This window comes from Babylonia areolata, chromosome 3 (assembly GCF_041734735.1).
Source record: "Babylonia areolata isolate BAREFJ2019XMU chromosome 3, ASM4173473v1, whole genome shotgun sequence".
Taxonomy (NCBI): Eukaryota; Metazoa; Mollusca; class Gastropoda; order Neogastropoda; family Buccinidae; genus Babylonia; species Babylonia areolata.
Genome location: NC_134878.1, coordinates 49311504 through 49327825, shown reverse-complemented (window position 1 = coordinate 49327825; position 16322 = coordinate 49311504). Strand labels below are relative to the sequence as shown.

The 16322-nt window shown below is 41.2% G+C and overlaps 1 protein-coding gene across 4 annotated transcripts in view; it reads left to right on the top strand.

Annotated features, from left to right (window-relative positions):
• Positions 1-16322, top strand: part of LOC143280062 (fatty-acid amide hydrolase 1-like) — a 38558-nt gene that overhangs the window by 20210 nt on the left and 2026 nt on the right. The window contains exons 14-20 of one of the 4 annotated variants that reach the window (XR_013054987.1): positions 929-1028; positions 1324-1370; positions 5096-5135; positions 5594-5705; positions 6969-7117; positions 8761-8960; positions 9798-9931. Coding sequence is in view for 3 of the 4 variants with exons in the window: in XM_076584556.1 (XP_076440671.1) it covers positions 7544-7823; positions 8761-8960; positions 9798-12725 (3408 nt within the window). In the remaining variant the exon portion in view is untranslated. Of the gene's footprint in view, positions 1-928; positions 1029-1323; positions 1371-5095; positions 5136-5593; positions 5706-6968; positions 7118-7235; positions 7824-8760; positions 9242-9797; positions 13228-14981 lie in introns of those variants that run through there. The other 3 variants (XM_076584558.1, XM_076584557.1, XM_076584556.1) reach the window with 3 other exon arrangements.

The window sequence follows — 16322 nt, the reverse complement described above, 5'->3', positions numbered from 1 at the left end:
AAAACACATACCATTCAACAAAGACCTTAATTCTTTTTTCTTTTTTTTTAAACCATACCATTCAACAAAGACAAAGAGCTTAATGCATTTAAAAAAAACCCAAAAAACATACCATTCAACAAAGAGCCTAATGCATTAAAAAAATTAAAAAAACATCATTCAACAAAGACCTTAGTGCATTCAATTCAACAAAGAGCTTAATGCATTAAAAAAAAAATTTAAAAAAAAAAAAGCAAAAAAAAAGCATACAATTGGAAAATGACAGAAAGTGATGAAAATGAACATTAAAATCAAGATTTCTGCCAATCTCTTTCTAGGATTAGATAGAAATGGAGATCCGGGTAAGAGAAGCATGTTGGTGAACACAGACAGTTGTCAGGGGTGACTTTTTCTTCTTTCATTACTTTTGAGTGTGCTGCTGGAAATGGTTCTTGACATGACTGACTGGGGATGGAAGCAGCCAAGCTGAGATATCAGGGAGAGTTGTTGTGGTTGTCGACCAGGACGATGGATTTTTCATTCTTTGAGGGGAGCAGTCTGCAAGATGGGGTTTTTAGTTGAGCACGCTTAATGTTTGTTGAAGTGATTTTCTCGTCTTTATTTTCAGTCTTCGGTATTTTGAGAAGTATTACGTTTCAGTTGGATGTGTGTGACAGTTGCCTGTGTTGCTGTGAATTGTGGACTTCCTTCAGAGTGGTCCATGTATTGTGACATTGTAAATCACCCCCGCCATAGTGATGGGTTTTTTTTTTGTTTTTTTTATTTTATTCTGGATTCTTTTTATTCATATGAATTCTGAATTAAGTATAGTTTCTGGCATCATCTTTGTTTTGGGATTGTGTGTTGTCATCACAAGTTATCTATGAATGAAATAGATTCTTGAAAATAGAAAAATAATTATTACTGATGTTTTTCTTACTGTTTTCAGTAAAGACGATCCTTTGGATACATGTGTGAGTTCGCTGCACTACATGGGAAAGCTGCCACTGCCTCTGAAGTACCTCATATCCAAACTGTTATGCTTCACGGTAAGTGCAAGTACATCATAACATCATAACAAAACTGTTAGGCTTGTGTTGTTTGGTTCCTATGAGCATTGCCTCTGTTTTGTCAGCATTCTATTGTAATTTATCATGTGTCACCCAGTTCTGAATGTCCGGGAAGCAGTTGGATGTTTCTATCAAGAGAGAGAAGACAAATTTCAGGCATGTCACTTTTATAAAATTGAGTGTCATTTTTGTATTTTAAAAAAGATAACTGGGTGCATGGGGTAGTGTCAACGCTTTATTTTTATTTTCCAGTGATTGTTTTCTGTCTTCACAGGACCCCCTTGGCAGTAAGATGTGTTTGGCTTTATGTCGGCTTCCCAAGTGAGTCCAGGTTTTTGTTGTCTCTTTGTCAGGCACTAATACGCTTAATTTCTATCAATGTATATGCCTTTGTCCTCTAAATAGTATTCAAGAAAAATGAGACTTAATTCATTCAGTCCTGCTCAGTCACTTTTGAACAGTTGCATGAACCTGCACCTGAGTAATGTTTGGGCATCAAAATTTGTGTCATTAAAGTTGTTGCCATGTTTCTACATACGCATAAACTGCAAGCAAACGAAACTTCTGCAGTAATTCTTCATTTTTCTGCATCAAAATGGCCAGCTGTCAGAGGCTAATTGCGCAGCATGTTATGGATGAAATTTTATGGACTCTGGTTGTGATTAAGATCCAGAGGTTGACGAATCTGCAATGGCATCATAAGATGCTTCATTCAAATGATAATGGTGGTGAAAATGGATTGAACAGTTTTTGAGATAGATTTGAATCGAAGCACCCATTCCATCCATGCTAATCAGCCAAAAACTCACTCAGCAGGGAAGGCTGCCGAGGCTTCACCTCCCAAGTGTTGAATGGGTTAATAGAAAAAATATGATTGTTTAAAAACAATATGCTGTAGGCTGCAGGCTCTGTCCCATCCTATTTCCATGTGTAGTGTAGTGGTCAGTCTTGTATTTCACAGACTCTGCTGTCTGTGGTCATGTTGTCTGTGAGGCATCAGACAGACCATGTGTAGTCAAACGATTCTCTTGAGGCCAAGACAGAACCGATTCAGTTTCAAAGATGTGTCAAAGTATGTGGACTGATTCATTTAAGTTACACCACATCCCCATTTAGAAAACACAACAAAACAAACACAGATGACTGATCTCCACCAAAACCCCAACACACTATTCAGCCTTGAGATTGAGCCTACCCAAGGTTTGTGTAGGGCAAATGACTGAATTGAATAAGAATAACAAGAGAGGCAAGGTCTTCAAGACTTAGGTGGAAAGAAATAGTTTTAGTCACAGGGCTATTGTGCATCTACCAATGATGTTAAAAAATCAACATTTAAGCTTCTTCTTTTTTTTTAAGGGTGATGAATCGATTGCGGTATTCGGAAGTGATAACACTGTTTAGATCATGTTATTTTGGTCTATCTCAGGCATTTAAGAAATTCTTTCAAGTCCATGGTAAAGGAGACATTGCCATCGCCTCAAGCACACCATGACATGTAGCCGTTTTCTCTAGATCTGTGGAGATCTATGTTTGACAGGCTTAGTTACACTCGGAAACTATGACACAGTCCATCCAGTTTCTCTTTTATATTCATTCTAGTTAATTCAGTGTCCACTTTGAAATATTTATGTGCAGAAAACACATCAATAATATAGTTACTGTCACTTTATTTGCATAAGTGAGTCAAAAAGCGTCGTTTGAGGGGAAAAAGGCTTATATTTGAGAAGTTACACCTTTCATGGTGCCGCAGCACAAGGGAGTTAACTGGTTGAGTTTTCCTTTTTCCTCAACTGACAACTGTACGATTAAAATATTTTGATTTTTGTTGTGGTCATATGGGACATAATCCAGTAAGTGATGAGACATGCACAAATCTTTCTCTGAATGAACATTTGGTGGCCTCCTTTGCCTCCTTCCAGTCACATGCTATTGTCAGTTATCACTTGAATGCTGCATTTTGAAATGGAGATGCTGAAGGAAACAACATGGCGTCCTCTGAAGCTGTGCACACGCTCATTATCATAAAGAGGTGTGTGCTATTATTGTATTTTCCGAAAAAGACCACTTGCACATAGTGAAAGACCTTCACACAGACTCTAAAACACAATGTATTGAGTCATAATTTTTAAACGTAAAGTTTTAGATGGGAAAGATTGGTTTGAAAAATCAGTTAATTCCCATTGTGAATAATTCCCCATTTAGTAGGCTGCTATAAAGAGATGTATTCATCAATGTAACCTACATACTAAGGAAAAAACGTTCATATTTAAACAACAAATAATAAGAATGAATGCTACAAATCAGTATTCAGTATGTGGAGTTAAAGTACCAGGTTTTATAGATACAAAATATAAATGTAATGATGATATTTTGGTGCAAATGTTTTGAATGCTACAAATCAGTATTCAGTATGTGAAGTTAAAGTACCAGGTAATATAGATAGAAAATATAAATGTAACGATGACATTTTGGTGCCAATGTTTTGACTTCTTTTAAAAAATATTTTTTGTGCTCATACCAAACGTACCTTGTCATCGTAATGAGAATGAGAAGAAAGAACAGAATTTTCATGTTTTTATATCAAATTAGGTGTCAACTGACAAAGTTATTCCAAAGAAAATGTCAGTGTTAAAGTTTACCAAGGACACACGAACACATACACACATAGAGCTGAACACTGGGTTATAACATAGACTCATTTTGTTTATATAAGTGAGTCAAAAATGTACCCCTCTCAGTGAACCTGTGTGCACCCATGAACACTCACACAAGTGTGCAAATGCACACACACACACACATATCTATCTCTCTCTCTCTCTCTCTCTCTCTCTCTCTCTCTCTCTCTCTCATTAAAAAATGAAATGGAAACAAATGAAAAATACAGTTGGTTCTATCAGTTTAAAAATGTTTTTGGAATAGAAAAATATATCACAGTTGTAACCAACAAGTGGCATAGAATCAGTTTAGCCAGGTTTACGTTGAGATCTCTTGGATTATATGCTCATAAGTATTGGTTTCAAACTAACCCATCCATGCTCTCCCCTTGTCCGATGTGCGGTTTTATAAAGGAGGATGAGTTACATTTCTTGTTTCATTGCAAAGCGTACGCTGATATTCGTGAAAAATGTACTGTCTTTAAAACATGTTCTGCAAAGAATGAAGATCTGTGCAGTGTACTTAACATACATCAGGAAAATTCAATCCAGTCTCTGGCAAAGTATATTGCCGAAGCATATAATTTTCGAAGAAAAAACATCACTCATTGTTGTTCTTTAAGAAATTGACTTCATAAACTGGATGGTCGAAATTATGTAGATGCCTTATCAATGGATTTCAAAAATGGTATGTTTTGAATAGACGTTAAAAAATGGTATGTTTTGAATAGTCGTTTCATCTTTTTTTTAGAATTATTTTGTTGTTGTTTTGATTGTACCCCCATGTCATTAGGGCTGATAAGCTATTGACATTAAAACAGTTCTGAGTTCTCTCTCTCTCTCTCTCTCTCTCTCTCTGTCTCTCTCTCTCTCTCTCTCTCTCTATATATATATATATATATATATATATCATTGACATGTAAAGTATAGAGACAGAACCTGTGGCTCCCAGTTTGTTAATGTTTGGTAAGAACATTGTTGGAATTTGTGAATTCAGATTATATGTGTTATCCACTTTCTGGTTAGTATTAGGAAACATGCTGCTTAATAAACTGGTGTATTTGACCCCAGTATATATTTTGAAATCTTGTTTATATCTTGGATTTCTCCACTGAGCATTAAAAATTGTTGTTTGAACTTATGTTAAAATGTGTAAAGGTGTGCGTGTGGAAAATCCTGTCTTTGTTGACGCTGCTGCCATGTCAAACCAAATGGTGACATATTTGATCCTATGTATATGAATGCAAAAGCACAACCATTGATGATAGGTAAATAATCATACTTCCATATTATAAAGCGCTCATGAATAGTTATTGACATGAAATATTAGCATCAAATACTATTTTGCCAGAAAAGTCTGAAAGAAACATGGGTCATTGTTCATGTTATCAGGACAGTTGTTGACTGGTGGCAGTTGGAGTGGAAGAAACAGGTTAGTGCTTTTGTAAATTGTTACTGTATGGTCCTAAAAGTGTGTGTGTGTGTGTGTGTGTGTGTGTACATGCTTGTGTGTGTGCATATTTGCTCACACTTGTGTGTTTGGTTGTGTATGAGAGACCATATACGATAATAATGGTGTGCATATTATGTTTGTTCCTGTGCATGTCTGTTTTCATGCTTGTATGCGTATTTGCACCAGCAGAACTTGTATAGAGTTGGAATAATGATTTAAGAAGTAGTATATATTTCTCTTTGTCGGTGGACACAAAGTTATGAGGAACAGTGATCTTTTTCAGCTCGTTGAATATCAAAGGTAGATTTTACTTGGTTTATGCTGAGTGTGAGTATGCGTTCATATGTGTATGTAGCGGGCATATGTGTGCAAATATCTTTCTTTTTTGGGTGGACGGAGGGACTTGTCCCTGTGTGACCACTGATGTGTGTTGCTAGTTGTACCTGAAGGAGTTTGAGGACGCCTGGAAGCACCAGAAGCTGGATGCTGTCATCTGCCCTGTGATGCCCCACCCCGCTGTCACTGCTGGCTTTGAGGAAGTCGTCTTCTGTGAGACCTCACACACCTACACGCATGCACACACGCACACAAGCATGCACACATGCATTCACACACACACAGTGACACACACATCTAACCATACCCACACTCATGCATTCTCTCTCTCTCTCTTTGTCTCTGTCTCATTCTCTCTCTCTCTCTCTCTCTCTCTCTCTCTCTCTCTCTCTCTCGTCTTCCGTACTCATGGTATGCATCTGTATTTTTTCTGTCTTTAATTTTTTTTTAAATTTTTATTGAACCTGATGGTTGTAATGTTTGAAATCAGTAGTGTTACTGGAAGATGAGGGGTCCATTTGTCTATCACCACTTAATAGTGTTTTAGAATTAAATGGTAAAGGTACCGTAGTCTTTTACGGTCACTGAGCCAGTGGATTTATATTCACTGCGTCTAGGGCTCAGCGTATGAAGGCAGGGGCCTAGTCCTTTCCTTCCACTGTTTTAACCTTCCTCAGCTGAAGTCAGGTACCCATTTACACCTGGGTAGAGTGAGGTAAGTCAGAGTTGTAGAAGACTAAAAACCATCTGCTTACATCTTGATTTGATTACTGATACCAGAAGTTATGAAATTCTAAAAGTTGTCACACCTCATTCTGTTTGCTGCTGGAAGTTGTGGGAGTCAAAATTAAAAGTGTTGTATTAAAGGATGCTAAAAACAATTGGTCTAGTGATATTACAGAGTTCAGAATACCTGCCTGTCCGATTATGTGGGACAACTTTACCATCTGCTGGACAAAATCAAACTCTGTCTCCAGTCAGCTTTTGACTGTGTAGACAAAGGGTGAATGAGCAGTCAGCTTCAGCGCAGACTTCCCTCCGTGGACTCCCCCCTTCCCTCCTCAGCACCATCTTTACCATCTGCTGACCTGTCATTTCTCTGCCAGTGGTCATTCATATCAGCCATCTCTTTATTACACCTTGGGGGCAAGTTGTCTTTTGGGGACCATCACAACACTGATTGTCCTAAAGACCTCTAGACCTAGAGAGGCGGGGATGAAACTTGGGCAAGACACTCTTCACTATGATCAAAATCTAGCTCAGATAGTATAGACAGCAGTTGCCTCCTCTGCTGATCTGGGGATCATAGTTGCATGCGACTGACTATCATATAGCTTGGGAAATAGATTAGCTTTTATTTACTTGTTCCAAGGACAACTAAGATTATTTGTGAAATTCTAGCCCTGTGTTACATCTTGTGAAAACACTGTAGAGTGGTGTGTGTGTGTGTGTGTGTGTGTGTGTGTGTGTGTGCAGGCAGCATAATATACACTGCTCTGTACAACCTCCTGAACTACCCGGCTGGCTCTGTACCTGTGACCACCGTCACACAGCAAGACCTGCAGCGTCTGAGAGATCCCTCCGTCTTTCCCTGCTCTGGCTTACATCAGAAGTTTATGGTGAAGGTGTGTATAGTTCTCCCTCCAGTTTTTTTCATGGATTCAAAAAAGATATGTTCCTGTATATATCACTGTTAAAAATATACAGATTCAAGAAATGGAAAAAAGTGAATAGAAAAATCAAGCATGGTACTTTTCCGCCGTTAGGCGGAAAATCGCCGTGGTTCATTACAAATCAGCCGTTCAAAATATCGATCCGCCGTCAGTGAAGATGATTCCGCCGCACGAAACTTTGATTTCCGCGGAGCGACACATTTCAATAAATTCTGGAAGGCGGGGGTCATTTTTGGCTCTGCACCGGTTTCCAATCAATGATTATCATAGTAGGCCTATCCCAGAATTCACTTCCGCTTCGCGGGAAGTCTCGTTTGTTGACCAGCTTACTCTAGGCTACAGCGACGTAGATCTAGGCTACAGTGAACGACTCACACAATGCCAAGGCCTGTTTTCATTGAACGGACCGCTAAAACATCTTCTTTTGATCGAGATTCAAAGAACAAATGGAGATGGGAATGGGTGGACAAAACTGTTGAAGATCAGCGAGTTGGCGAGGTGATACGGAAGATCGAGAAAGATGGCTATGCGTACTGCACTGTGTGCGACAGCGAAATCAAATATTCCAGTCGAGGGTTCGTCACTATTCGCGAACATTTGACTCGACCTACACACCAGGAAATATTTGCTGCCTGCAGGAATGCATCACGCCTTCCAGGTAATGCCTATTTATTCATTTTTAAATAGAAATATTCAATTATTGGTGGGTTACAGTGTTTTTGATCTGGGGGAAGGGGAGAAGTTGGCCGGCACACACGCACACAGTGACACACACACACACACACACACACACACACACACACACACACACACACATAGATTCAACTACCAAACAGTACACACGTGCACTTAAATATCCATACACACACAAAGGCACCAACTCGCAACTCTTACACACTCAGTGTCTTATGTACATGAATTTGATATGTTTACATAACGAGACTCGCACACAAACCTACACTTGCACATAATCACACACACACACACACACACACGCACACGCACACACACACTTTCTCTCTCTCTCACTCTCTTCCCCCCCCCTCCCATACACGCACACACATACACTCACACACACACACACACACACACATACACACATACACACAAACACTCTCACACACACAAAGACACACACACACACACACACACACACTTTTTTTGTTGTTGTTTTTGTTTTGTTTTGTCTGAATCACTTTTAGTGGAAAGACGTAAAACTGAAGTGAACACACACACACACAGTCCTCCAACAATTTAAGACAAACAGCACACATCAGTTTGTGTGGCAGATAAAAGGGAACCTAATAGATCTTTCACAGCAAAAGCCTTCAACAACAGAACAATTTACTGTGGGTTCACAAAAAAATTGATCACAGTTAAACCATTCCATTGTGCACACTGTACAAACACAGATTCAGCGATAGTTTTAGTGTTAAAAGTGGTTGTGCATTCAAAACGGCTCATATATCTTATTTGATTGTAAATGCATGGGGCATTCATTTATATATTAAATTAATAACAACAACAACAACAATAATAAATTATAATATAATACTAAATAATAATAATTCTTGTAATCAGTTAATGTGTTTCAGGAATGGTGCCCGAGCCTCCTGTCAAACCCTATGGAATTCATCCGAGTGTCCGTTCTGATGTCAAACCGACAACAGTTGATTCAACACCACTTATACATACAGAGGACCGAAAGTCGAACCTAGAGGCCTTGACCCTTGCATTTGCAGCGGAAAACAACTTGTCATTGTCTTTCATCCCCAAGCTGATTGAATTTACTAAGGTAAGAATAATTGAAATTATAGCTTTTTTAGGATTTTTTTTTTGAAAATTTTAGAAGAGGAAATAGTGACATCCAGCACGGCATGCACTTGGCCCCTTGCTATTTGCAGGGGTGATTTTCTTTCCGTTTGAGACTGAATTCCGTATTGGAAGAAAACCTTTTAAAAAAAAAATAATAAAAAGCAGCAGCGGTTTTAGCGGGTTCATGTCGTTGTGACCACGTGTCGATGTGACCACGTGTCGATGTGACCACGTGTCGTTGTGACCACGTGTCAATATGACCACGTGTCGTTGTGACCACGTGTCGATGTGACCACGTGTCGTTGTGACCACGTGTCAATATGACCACGTGTCGTTGTGACCACGTGTCGATGTTTCACACACACACACCGAAAAAGAAATAAAGAACCATGTAATGATTGCCCATTCTTGTCTTTGAAGGAATCTGGAAGCATTAATAATAATTTGACAGTTTCAACGAAAAGAAGACCATTGTTCTCCGAAGTTTGATCAGCTCTTAGTTTAATAAAAAAAAGAAAAAAAAGAAAAAAAAAAAGGATCAGTTGGGATATTTCTTGATGTTATAGAAAGGGGTTGATAGTTTGATAGTTTGCACGCATCTGAGACCACGTGTCAGATAGGGGTTTGTGATTTTGTAGGTGTGTGTGTGTGTGTGTGTGTGTGTGTGTGTGTGTGCAAGTGCTGGTGTATGTGTGTGTTCTGTATACACTAATTTTTTTACTGCACTGCTAAGTCTGTTTTGATCTATTCCACTATTTTATAATAGGATAACAAGAAATCATGTTTCTAAAAGGGAATTGCACTTTGACTGTTTCAGACACTGGCTGCAGACAAGAAAGCTCTGGCTGGTCTGAAGATGGGACGGGCATGTGCATCCTACAAGATGAGGAAAGGACTGGGCAAGGTGCTTCAAAAACGATTGGTGAGGGAGTTACAGCAGTGCCCTTTCAGTCTGAATCTTGATGAGGCCATGAGTAAGACGCACCAGAAAGTCCTGACTGTTTTAGTCAGTCATTTTTCACCGACTGAGAAATTGTTCGTGACTCACCATCTGGTGTCAGTCACATTGGTGAAAGTGTCTGCTGACTTTATCTTCAAGGAGCTGGATGCTGTATTCACAGACCTCAAATTGCCATGGGAGAACCTGGTATCCATCCTCATGGACTCTTGTGCAGTAATGAGAGGCTCCAAGGCAGGACTGGAGACTCTGATTCGACAGAAAAAAGCACCACACCTTCTCGATATTGACGGTGATTCATGCCACCTGGTCCATAATGCTGCCAAACAATTCTGTAGCAAGTTTGAGGGACATGTGGAAACTCTGCTGAGCAATTTGCACACTGACTTTTTGTGGTCACCTGAGCAAAGAGAACTTTTAGCAGATGTGTGTCAGGTGCTTGGCATCAAACCAACCACTCCACAGCAGTACATTCCTCACAGATGGCTAACGGTTCTTGATGTGGCAGCAGACACCCTTCGACTTATGGATGGATTGACTGTCTACTACTTCAGCTTCCTTTCATCATCTGACCAGACTCTGTATGCTGAAATATTTGAGGATGTATTAGGAAGAATTAGATGCAGTGTGAGTGATACAGGAAAGAAGACTGTTAGGCAAATACAGTCAACACTGGCGAAAAAATTTCGCACCTTCACAAAAGATGGGAAAGAAAGAAAAGAAAAAATCATCAACAAGCTGTTTTACAAAAGATCTGAGACCCTTCTCATTTTGCAGTTCTACATATCAGTGTTACCGCCCTTGAATTCCTATGTGAAGCTGTTCCAAGCACAAGAACCAATGACACACATGCTTCACAAAAAACAGGAAGAGCTGCTCAAGAGAATTCTGGAGAAAATAGTGAAACCGGAAGCGTTCTTTGTAGAGGAGCAGAAGACCACATCAAGATGCATTTCTGAGACACAACAACTCCGCAGACCAGCTGAGCTGAAGACAATCCTAGTGACTGAAAATGCAATGCCAGTTTCTAGCATAAGTATAGGAGTGGCTACAAGAGCATTGTGCCAAACTACAAGTCCAGCTATCAGAAAAGAATTCCTTCAGAAAGCAGCTGCATCCCTGATTACTCTAGCACAGTACTTGCAACAGAAGCTTCCTCTTGACAACAAAGTCTTGCAGACTTGTAAGGCCCTAGACCCCAGTGTCAGAACACTGTCAGCTACTGGGAATGCCCTGTGCCACCTTCCTGACTTTCTGCCGTCACAGGTGCAGTGTGATGACTTCATCACTGAAGTTCGAGCCTACAACAGTGACACTGACCTGCCCCTACAAACATCAGACCCAGTCACCAAATGGTGGATTGACCTTGAGGACAAATGCCCTCTTCTCTCGAAGGCTGCCAGGACTTTGCTGACATGCTTTCACAGTGCACTTGTGGAGGCAAACTTCAGTACAATGGGTGACTTGCTGGATTCTCACTGCAGCAGAACTAGCATGGAGTTATATTCTGCATATCAGAGTGTTAAATGCTATATGGCTACCAGGAAAGTTTCGGCAGTTGAGATGTTTGGTAGGGATGACCCAATCTCGCAGGCACCAGACAAAGACGTGGTCTTGGCCATGAGAGCAGCAAGGTCTGAGGATAAAGCTGACCTCCAAGACAAAAAAGCAGCAGCAGAGGAGAAGCGAGAAATGTTGGGAGCCCCTGCTACTCCATCGCAAATGGAAACAAAGGTGTCTGTGAAGTCACAGTTGACATCAAAGGACTCTAAGAACAAAGATAGCCGTTGCAAGGATTCCTCAGAAAAACTACAGCAAAAGCAGAAAAGGCCACAGTCACAGTTCAAGGACTCATGCTCAACAGGTCAAGAAGAAAAGAATCCCAGTGCAGCTGAAGATAGAAATGAGGATCAGAAAGTGTTCTTTCAAAATCTGAATAAACATCTGACAGATGCTTCCAGCTCATTCTGGGACTTCAAGAGTCTGGCTGTGAGAGTGGAGAAAAAAATGCTTGAACAGTATCCAGTTCCATTCAGTTCTCAGAAACTCAAACACTATCTAGCTGACCAGGAATCTGAAGAACTTCTGCCAGACGATGCACCAGGTTTGATGCCCATTCAAATTTATGGAGATGGAAACTGCCTCCCCCGATGCGCATCACTGCTAGCAACAGGAGTCCAAGAACATCACTTTCAAATGCGCCTCAGAATTGCTGTTGAACTGGCTGCGCATGAAGACTTCTACCTCACAGAAGAAAATTTGAGATCAACTGCTTCACCCGCAGATTATCTTAAAACATATGCTTTGTTCTCAGACCAGTATACATCAACAGAACTGACTTCAGAGGCTGTTTGCAGTACTTTTAGAAAAGAGGTGCTGCACATTCTCACTCCAGGAACATACATGGGGATCTGGCAACTACATGCTGTTGCTAGTGTCTTGCAAAGACCGATTTTTTCTATTTATCCTTCCTATGGAGGACACAATGTACGACAGTACCTCCACAGAATCATTTCACCAAGAGTGAGCAGTTATTCCAAGGAGTCGGATTTGCCTGGCATCATGTGGACAAGAACGGATGGAAAGAGTTTGCCAGAAAGTGCTTGGACACCAAACCATTTTGTTGTCTGTCTCTCTGGCAGTAAGTCCCGAAACTCTGCACAACCTGGTCCAGACTCTCCAAAGTCCATTGCCAAGGATTCTGCATGCAATAGCAGCCAGGCCTCGGACAGAAAAAGGAAGGCATCAGCAGATATCCGAGCCTTCTTCTCAAAGAAATCTTGTTGAGTGTCCTGTACGTGCATATGCCTCCTCCATGTTCCTGCAAAACCCCTGTTTTACAACTACATCCAGAGTAAAACTAAAAGTTTTCCTGTTTCTGGGACAGACCTGTTTGGATGACAACTTTGCTGAATGACATTTTGCTGTTGGATAAATTTACCTGTGGATTGGTGGTCCGGTAAGGCTATAATTCATGCATGATCATTTTTTATCATACTAACAGCGTTTCTTTGTAATGTTCTGTGTGCTTTTTTCACACCCAGTTTGCCCCTTACAGTAACAATACTAATTTTTCCAGGTAAATTCTAACACATGGAATGGGCTTGCAAGGATTGCTCCAACTGACTTTTTAGTGTCTATATAGACTATATACTAATCAATAGACACTAAAAAGTCAGTTGGAGCAACCCTTGCAAGCCCATTCCATGTGTTTTGTTGTTATGTGTTCTTACTCTGATTTTATATATATATGGCTAATTCGTGTTCAAAATGTCAAATTTCCCCGGAGGAGCATGCCCCCGGATCCCCCCCTTTTTTTTTGGGGGGGGGGGGGGATTGTACCATGTTAAGCCTCGTTCTAAAGATGGGGGTGGGGGGGGCGGGGGGGGGGGCAGTAAACAGTTACACTAATTGAGAAAATCCATGTCTGTATTAATTAGTCTTTTATTTTTGACACTGTTGTGGGTTCAGTCCACAGGAAAAAAAAATCCTCTTTTTTTTCCCAATTTCAGCTGCATTTTTTGTTGTTGTCTGATTTTCCTCTTTTTTTTTCCTGCCTTGGTGGCATGCCTGAAAAATAAACGAGGTACGATTTCAGGATGATGCTTGAAATAATTGTAATTGGTTTTGCTTAATAATTGTAATGCATACCTAGAGGACGAAGTCTGAATAAAGAATGATGACTGACATTCTGCCCTGTAAGCTCTGTCATATCTCAGTGAGGGGAAAGCCCTTCACTGACATCCTGATCTGTAAGCTCTGTTTGATCTCCGTGAGGGGAAAGCCCTTCACTGACCTCCTGACCTGTAAGCTCTGTTTGATCTCCGTGAGGGGAAAGCCCTTCACTGACATCCTGACCTGTAAGCTCTGTTTGATCTCCGTGAGGGGAAAGCCCTTCACTGACCTCCTGATCTGTAAGCTCTGTTTGATCTCCGTGAGGGGAAAGCCCTTCACTGACCTCCTGACCTGTAAGCTCTGTTTGATCTCCGTGAGGGGAAAGCCCTTCACTGACATCCTGACCTGTAAGCTCTGTTTGATCTCCGTGAGGGGAAAGCCCTTCGCTGACATCCTGACCTGTAAGCTCTGTTTGATCTCCGTGAGGGGAAAGCCCTTCACTGACCTCCTGATCTGTAAGCTCTGTTTGATCTCCGTGAGGGGAAAGCCCTTCACTGACCTCCTGATCTGTAAGCTCTGTTTGATCTCCGTGAGGGGAAAGCCCTTCACTGACCTCCTGACCTGTAAGCTCTGTTTGATCTCCGTGAGGGGAAAGCCCTTCACTGACCTCCTGATCTGTAAGCTCTGTTTGATCTCCGTGAGGGGAAAGCCCTTCACTGACATCCTGACCTGTAAGCTCTGTTTGATCTCCGTGAGGGGAAAGCCCTTCACTGACATCCTGACCTGTAAGCTCTTGTCTGATCTCAGTGAGGGGAAAGCCCTTCGCTGACATCCTGATCTGTAAGCTCTGTTTGATCTCCGTGAGGGGAAAGCCCTTCACTGACCTCCTGACCTGTAAGCTCTTGTCTGATCTCAGTGAGGGGAAAGCCCTTCGCTGACATCCTGACCTGTAAGCTCTGTCGTATCTCAGTGAGGTGACTAGCCTTCACTGTTGAGCACACTTTACAGTAGCAGTCAAGGGGTTAATGATAATACCACCACTACTACTACTACTGCTACTACTACTACTAACACGCTTTTGCTTTGTCCTACATAACTCACATGTGCACTCTTTCTAGCCCACTCATTCACACACACACACACACACACATGCACACACACATGCACACACACATACATACATGTACCACACCACACCACACCACACCTAAACTGCCTGGATAATAAGATATATAGTTAAGTGCTATGAGAATATTTTTATTCAATAATAGCAGTGGTAATAGCAGAAGGAGAGGATTAGGACCTGCCTTCCCATGCCAAGCCATACACATACTGGATATGAATTCACTGCCCTCAACAGTCATAGACGGCCATGGGACCTTTACCTTCGACATTTTTCTTTTAATAAAAAATGCATACGTCCCCCAGGACTCTGAGGGCTCTGAGGGCCTGCCGGTGGGCGTGCAGTGTGTCTCTCTTCCCTTCCAAGAGGAAATGGTGCTGAGAATCATGAAGGAAATCGACAGCACCGTCAGCCGCTAGTGGGTCAGTCATCAGCGCTCAACCCGCATACCTCCCTTTGCCTGCAGAGAACAAAGGTTTGCTTCATCTGGACACTCTGCTTCCCTCCCTTTGCCTGCAGAGAACAAAGGTTTGCTTCATCTGGACACTCTGCTTCCCTCCCTTTGCCTGCAGAGAACAAAGACGATACAAAAGTGGGGTGTGACTGCAAACACTTTCTGCTTCCATAGAACAAAGGATTGATTCGTCTTGATATCTTCTCTCAGAGTGAAACAGTTTCAGTTTCTCAAGGAGGCATCACTTTGTTTGGACAAATTCGTATACGTTTCACCTCATCTGCTAGGCAGATGCTTGACAGCAACACAACCCAAATGCACTTTACAGTTCTTGAGCACATGCATGTAAATTTGTGTGCCTGTCAGAATCAATTTCTTCTGGAGAATTTTTCCAGAGGTCAACCCTTTTTCGCCGTGGTTCTTTTTCACTGCATCAAGTGCGTGCTGCACACAGAACCTTTGTTCACCATCTCATCCGAATGAGAGAAACACCATATCAATATTACCAACAGTAACATGTGACCGCATAGGAAACAATGTATTACCAAACTATAACATGTTACTTCAGGAAGGAAAGAATGATGCATAACCAAGACATGTTTACTCCAGCCGAAAGGACAAATATCTGTGTAACTTTACTAACAATGCAGTTGTGGCTTGTGTAAATTTCTGTATCTTGTAGGAAAAAGTATCCCATTATACCCCAGATCCCAGTGACACTGTGTGTATTCATATCAGGGGGTAATCAAGCAGCATAGGAAAGGGATTGTTCAGACTTTTAGGCTCTGTGCAGGACTTGCATGGATGTAAACTACTCTGCAAAGTGAATAGCAGTTTAAGCTGTGTACACTGAAAGGCATTTCTTTTTTCTTTTTTTTTTAAAGTAACTATTCAAAGTGTGTGTGCGTCATACTTTCATGCCATCACACACAGTCTCTCACTCACTCACACACACACACTCTCTTGCTCTTCTCTTTCCCACTGTTCATTGAGTCTCTCAAACAGATTCATTTGCACAACAGGCTGACTACCTGGGTAGAGCCAACTGACAGGTGCTCCTCAATCATTTCCTATGTCATTCAGTCAGACTTCATGCACGTGCACGTCACAGATGTACATTAATTTTTGTCCTTTATTGCAATCACAGATAAACTGATGATAAAGGGATTGGTGGAATGAAGTGTTAATGGTA